General features: G+C 47.0%; 1 protein-coding gene across 1 annotated transcript in view; it reads left to right on the top strand.

The window, feature by feature from the left end:
* The window catches only part of LOC108571224, a 13,149-nt gene that overhangs the window by 2,002 nt on the left and 3,965 nt on the right, over positions 1 to 7,182 (top strand). The window contains exons 6-11 of the mRNA XM_017933223.1: positions 1,149 to 1,370; positions 2,338 to 2,572; positions 3,099 to 3,373; positions 3,453 to 3,774; positions 3,852 to 4,322; positions 5,310 to 5,440. Coding sequence (XP_017788712.1) covers positions 1,149 to 1,370; positions 2,338 to 2,572; positions 3,099 to 3,373; positions 3,453 to 3,774; positions 3,852 to 4,322; positions 5,310 to 5,440 — 1,656 coding nt within the window. The remainder of the gene's footprint in view (positions 1 to 1,148; positions 1,371 to 2,337; positions 2,573 to 3,098; positions 3,374 to 3,452; positions 3,775 to 3,851; positions 4,323 to 5,309; positions 5,441 to 7,182) is intronic.

Raw genomic sequence — 7,182 nt, 5'->3', positions numbered from 1 at the left:
TATGCTGCAGCGCAAAGTGTCAGTGTGTAACGTCGAAAGAAAAGAGATAGAAAAACGGTCGATGTCAGTTTGCATGCTTTTTGATCTTGTTCGCACGATGCATCGATTAATCGTGATCTGTTGATCGACTTTCGGGCCTCGTTATCGAGTGTCCGGCGTTTGTGTTTCGCTCTAGTTCGCGGACACAAAAGTATCGAAAAGTGAAGCTTATCGACTCGTGTGCTACGCATGCGTCCTGCAATTAGAGCATTGATTACTTCCATCGCATCGTCGGCGAGTAAACGATTAATAAAAAGGAAGGATTTATCGAGGGATCGTTTCGCGAAACACACCCAGGGAAAATCTATGCAATTTTTACCATAGCGAAAATTCAAGCGTAGGTTTTCCTTGAACGAGCGAGAGAGGAAGGGAGGGAGGGTGGTTCGAGTGCACTCGTTTCCAATATGCGGTACTGGATGGATTCCTTGGAAAAAAGATTTCGAGAGCACTCGTGAAATTCTGTTTCACACTTTTCATCCGGCAGTTCCTATCGCGAGGAATAAGTATCGCGGTTCGGTAACAAGCAATGCCTCCGGTCTTTTGTTATTCCTACTTGCACTTTAACGATCTATCGGGTTCGCGTAGATGCACGTACACAGAGTCGAGAGTTGCATAGCTCGATGCAACATCGTACACAACGTGCTGCTGTTGGCTAGGTTGCTTCGTGTAAACGAGGAATCCTCGGAACATCGATTTGCATGAGATCCGCAAGGTAAATCTTCACTCGGTCGTAGTTATTAGCGATTCGACCGACTCGTTGGCTAATTAAATTAACGAACGAGGAGAGGACCTGGGTGTATATCGTTTCGCGACTCGAGCTTCTTTTGTCTCCGCGAAACACGTCACAGAGGGCGACCGGACCGTTTAAACGAATTAACCCGTTTGCTATAGCCACTTTACACGATTGATGGGAAAGCAAAGGGAAATGAATTTTCCCGAGTGCCTTGCTCGACACAGATGTGCAAACATTGAAAATGAGGAAATTCCTGGTTGAATTTTTTCACGCGTCGATTCACAACACCGGACACGATCTACTGTACACATATATTCTTCTCTAAATGGACAGGATTCGTTTCTTTCACGTCTTCTTTTTGTCTTCGTTATTCTAGGGTATGTACGCGGTGGCCGTTGGTCCGTATTCCGGAGCACGCTGCGAAAACCGAGCAACTCTCTGGAGGGTACGTGTTCCAGCAGCGGAGAAAATTATGAGTCAACACTATGCCGTCGACAGTGTACCCTCTCTCACGGAATCCGTGCTTCTCGAAATTTTGTACGAGCTTCGCGATGGACGTTGCCCAAACCTGCCGATGCTCAAATCGAAGGTATATGTAGTATCGATAGTTCGGCGTATCGTTAAACGTACCGCTAATAACGGTCCACGTTCTTTAGAATATTTCGCCTAATATTCGACTTGGCGACAGATGAACATCCTCCCGATGGATTTTAACTATACCGTGGAGCCAGTCGGCCGCGACGTCCTCTGTTCCCTTTTCACGAGTTACGTCTCAGAGACGGCCCAGCGAGGTTTTTCCTTTGACGTTTTCATCTACGAGAATATTAGGTGCACACATTTCACAGGAGTGATTTCACGGGACGTCTCGACAATAATTCACCCTGCATCCAGACGGTGCACCGCGTCGCGCACACCCATTCACGCGATCTCCGATTCTTTCGCCTACGTGTATTTCTGAAACATGAGCCAACGCGTGTCTCCTTTCCTTACCTTCGCCCGCGATTCACCCGCCACACCGTGGAAAAATCTATTCTCTCGGACGCGGTGATGCGTCCTCTACGTTATATTGTAGGAGCGGACTCAAGAAGCGAGAATCGAAGCTGCGACCTACGGCTGGCAAGCCGAGAGATACTCTAACGCCCTTATTGCTTCAGTTGATGGGTACGGAGGCCCCCGATACCACGTTATTTAATAAAAACCTTGCTGCCTTCGACTTGGCTATAATTTATCCACCCCTCTGCACTATCATCCGGACCACGGTGAATTCGTAATGAGAAAAGTTGAATCGATTTTTGAAATTTTCATCCTGCATCCCCTTCCTACGCTTCCGGTTTAGCTGCTTCATTTCGCCTTATCGATCGCCAACTATTTTCCTCGCTAGATTCATAATGGAACTTCTTGAAGAATCTTAAAGATCATTCCTAGACTTAGATATCAATCGATAAGAAATTACCCTGTGTTCTGAACTCTGTTATCTCAGTTTCTTTTTTCTTTTACTTTCGATGCAGATAATGTAAACGATACAATAATAAGAGTGGCGAATGAAATGTTCTCAGGTAAGTAAGAAAGGTGGTGCTCCAGTACAGGATCGCTTACGAGTAGTCTCGAGGAGTATCCTGAAGACCGTGCACCGATGGGCCCTGGAAAGGGCGGGACCGGATCCTCTGACGAGTTGGGCGCCCGATACCCTATCCCGTCATGTTCTATTAGCTCTGGACGAGTTAGTCGCCGCTCTGAAATGCCAGAACCTGAGGTGTTACTTTCATCCACGGTGCAACGTGATGCTACAATGCGCGCGAGGTAATGCAGTTTTGCCCGGGTGAAGAAGAAAAAAGAAGAAGGAGAAACCGTGGCGTACACACGCCTCTGTCAAATCGCTCAGCTTCTTTTTTGCCATTATTTATCATATGACAATCAATATCGCGGCGACACGTAGGGCGTGCGATCGTCTGGTTACCATGGTAATCCTTAATTGGTGACGATAACGACGCATACCATTATTGTTGATGTATCCGGCAATTTGTATGCATCCATAAGCCGCTCCGACGCTGACGGTACACTGCGATCGGTATCGCCTCTTTTTCATCGCGCTCCGCTTGTCCACCGTCTATTTATTCGCCTGTTGTATGGAACAATGTTTATTCGCAGCGCGATTTAATTAAGGAGCTCGAAAATCCACCCACCGAACCGAACGCGATTCGAATTAGTTCTCTTCGTACAGTCGTAGTTTACTCGCAAAAAACAAAATTCCTTCTTTTTCCCTGTTTGTCTGTGTAAAAAGAAGTACCATTCCGATTACGTATTAAGTATTTATGTTTTTCTGTAGGCGGAATAGTGCATCGCGAGGATTCTTACGTCTCCGATTGTCGATTGGTGGAGTCTTACTTGGAAACGCTCCATTATAGTTCCTCATGCATGACACGGCCCGTGCCCAGACCTCTAGACGTAATGGAGAGCGAGCTCATTGTCAGATGGCGGGACATCATGGCCTCGTTGCCTAGAGGAACGTCTAACGAGGATTATGGATATAGCCAGAGACAACTGGAATATTTTAGTCTGATCCTGGAGCAAGTTCTCCGGGCAAAATACGTCTCGTTACAGGTACAATTTTCTCGACGAGCAGCAGTTGTTTATTAAACCACGACAAAATAAAACAGAATTACTTTTCACGTGTCGACAGGACCACTCGGACGCCGGATCTTACCTGAATTTCCCGGAATTATCGTACCGTACGACGGAACAGGTGGAGAACCTGGTATTTCTGTTGAAGCTAGTTCTAATACAAGCCAGGGACCAGATCCACGCAATGGCGAATCGAAAAATTCGAGTGTACGATCATCTGAAGGAGTCGAAGAAGAAAAGACACTACAACACGTCCAGTCAATTCGATTATTCAGTGGGACTTTTGATAGACGTCGTCAGGAGAGACAGAGAAACCGCCAATGTGGACTTGGAATCTTTCCCAATAATGACTAAGATGCTCTTACAGTGGCTATACTTCGGTAGGCGAATACCTAACAGCGTTACAAAGTGAAATAAATACACCTGCAATTTTTTTGAGTATGTTACATGGTTCAAGGCATGGACTACGACAGAAGAATCCTAGAGCCCATCCTGCGACCATATCTGAACAACCTTTTCAACAGTCTCCACGAGTACGGTTGGTGTTCGACACCTTGGAAGAAGAAACAGGAGCTTTACACTTCTGAAATGCAGTCTCTGACGATGTTCTGCAAATCTGTGATAACTCAGGAAGAGTCACCTGCTAATGGAATCGTGGAATACTTGTCGAAGGGTTGGTGTTGGGCGGAGAGTATGACGAAGATGATCGAAAGGTCTGGCAACTCTTTGAGGCTGGTGTTTCTTCCCGGAGACAAAGTGATTAAATACAATTTAACTTTCACCGAGAACAAGGGACTCAGCTCGTTCTCCACGTGGAGCAAGGCCAGAAGCGTGAGCATGATCGCGAGGAGAAAGAGGATGAACTCGAGGGCTGGTGAACTGCTAGACACAATGCTAGAATTGCGGCGTAGGTCAAAGGAAACTAAAGGTAAGTACGATGCATTAAAATACGAACGTTTCGCGACTCGTTCCTTAAATTTGTTCCGGTTGTTCTTTTCCCTCTGCGCTCGAAGGAAGGAAACTTGTCGCGCGGTAATAAGGTATTTCGAGCGTGGTGTTCGAGTTTAGAGAATTAATTAGATTCGCAGCCGCGATCCACGAGGCAAGCCCCCGTTTTCCAGTCGGAACTTCCACTTCGAAAGCATCGGTCTGAAGTTCTTACGACTAATAACACCCGGTGAAATTAATTATTTCCGTGGCGTGTGTACGGGTGAGCACTTGGCACCGCGCGCCGCTTCGACAACGAAAAAGGGGAAAACCGATACCACCAGGGGTAGCCGGTGCAAAAAAATTCTCGCGAAATTTTTCCAATATATCGTCCGTCCGTCAGACTTTTGTTACCTCGCCGTGGAAGGAGCTCGATTGTCTCTGCGGTAACTGTGCGCTTCTGTGAAATACGAAAAATCGTTTTGCACGATTTCGATACGGAGAAAATTGTAGGAGAAACGGTAGGTTTGGAGAAGTTTTCGCGTGATTTACAGAGTTGTCTCCTGTGTGTGTTTCTTCACTCGCCACTTATCGAATAAAATTCTCCTTGGACACCGGTAGCCTTATCTGACCTTGATCGTGCGAATAAAACGCGAATATAAGTGGGCTGCATTAAAGATCGAAGAGGCCAGGCGAGACTAAACGCGCGAAAGAGACAAAGATTTACGTTGACATTGCGAGAGAGAATATCATACGTAACGGGCACGTAAAATTCGAGGTGGAAATGCTGGAACGATAGATGAACCGTGCAAGCTGCTCGGAAAAGAGGGGGAGATCCGGGGAGGGTTGCACGCGTTTTAAACGAACGTCGCGATTCGGTGACGCAGGCAAATTTCTGTTCCCAATGTTCTGGTCACCGGATCGCAGAAGCGTTTACGTAAGTCACGTACCCGCGGCAAACCTGGCGCAAAATCAATATTTTCGTTAGGCGTTGCAGGACACAGGGAACTGAGGGATGTCAGCCCTTTGACGTATGTCACGTCGATGAGCAGATCGCGAGCCAGACATCGTGGCCCCGCCGATTTGATCTCCGCCATGCTATCCCTCGGCAAGTTCAGGGTGAGTTCCCGCAACTTTCACATAATTCTTCCCTCTCACCCTTTCCCTATTTCTTTCGCCTCTTGTCGCTCCCAACTTTCGCGTCTCCGTTTTTACCCTCCGTTCTTACTTACTACCCTTGGACACTTTTCGAGAAGAACTTCCCCTTGTTTCTCTGTATCTTTCCAAGGATTAAGGGGGTTACACGTCTACGTACAAATTCTAACGTAACTCTATGAATTTTTTATCGATCCAAAGTTGAAACTTTTTAAATATACCGGCGGATCAAACGTAATCCCTTATGAAGTGGGGTCGTCCGAGGACCTCAACTCTCGTTATCGCAAGTACACGTTGGAAAGCCTAGCATAAATCAGCGTCGCGATTCCATGTGGTCCAGGTTCGATGGCCGATTATTTGTCGTAGTAATTTCCGCGGTGAAACTTGCCTTCCTCCGCTGTTTGCACGGACCGGCTCAGCTCGGCGCGGTTCGGCTTTCATTCCGCGCGACAGACGCGAGGCAGCTTAATTACACACAGTTCGCGCAGTTTCATTAGATTAGACGAGCACGGATTTCCGGCGCACGGAGGCAATTCCAGGACAGTAATTTCACCAGGGATGACGTCGAACCGACGAGATTCTACGACAATAATATCGATGCTGCGGAACTCGAAGGAACTGCAGAGGTCCGCGATCACCTTCTTCTCTAACGCGGTGTCCCATTATCTCACGCTTGCATAATCGGCTCGCAGTCGATTTAACAGCGACGCTGATAACCCTGTTACAAGCCCAATCACGTGTCTTCCCCTCGTCTATTCGATTCTTATCCCATCTTCGACACCGTTGAAATTTTTCCCAATATTTTCGAGCTACGAATCAAATTCGAATCTCAGGAAAGTTTCGCTCGGTCCTGGCGTGTGGAAGGCGCGCGATCATATGTGCATAAAGCGTACACGTCTACGACGAGGGAACGTTTATCTCCCTCCAGGAGACTTGTTCCTTGACAACGCGAATTAAACGTCGCTCACACGTCGCCGTTAAGAGACCTGGCTGGCTGGTTCGGTTCTGTGTATCGCGCGCTCTTTTCCGTTCGGCATAAATCCTCCACGAGTATAAATTCACTTTTAATCGGACCGCATATAAGCGTTAATGTGACGTGTATATTAAATCAGCGTGTTCGCATTAAATTTCACGTGTACCATTTCACCGCGATTGTTATTACGAATTTTCAGACGGGGAGCGACTATTCTCCGTGGACAGTGTAACGTGTCTTTATTTGTCATTTTAACGGCGACGTCTCGTCAATTCGAACGAGAGGTAGCTATTGTTAATTAACATGCGGAATAATTTCTAAAGGACGAGCAACGCGAGAAAATGAAAAACACACATACACATCCGTCGAGGGATGTGTCTGCTGCTCGAGATTAAATTTGAAACGAGTGTAATCAGAGGACCGGGCTAGAAAGACGTTCGTGTCCCCCTTTTCTTTCTTCTTTCCCTTTTTTCACTTTCTGCTCTCTCAGACGGGAGGGTCCGCTTTTTAGTTCGTGTCAAAATGACTTCCGTTTTTCTTGCATTTTCGAGCAGCAGTTTGAAATCCGGTTTAATGCTTCGGGAAAGCCGGCGGCGAGAAACTGCGAAGTGAAACCTCGGTTTACGGGAGAGATCATAAAATCGGGCCGCGATGTTACTTCAAAGGATCGTGTTACTGTAATAACGACAAGAAGGCTGTTGCCACAACGATGCTCGTACACGTAGCGATGGGA

Source organism: Habropoda laboriosa, unplaced genomic scaffold (genome assembly GCF_001263275.1).
Source record: "Habropoda laboriosa isolate 0110345459 unplaced genomic scaffold, ASM126327v1 scaffold57, whole genome shotgun sequence".
Lineage (NCBI taxonomy): Eukaryota > Metazoa > Arthropoda > Insecta > Hymenoptera > Apidae > Habropoda > Habropoda laboriosa.
The sequence above is the reverse complement of the archived record's forward strand: the minus strand, read 5'-3'. Positions and strand labels throughout refer to the sequence as shown.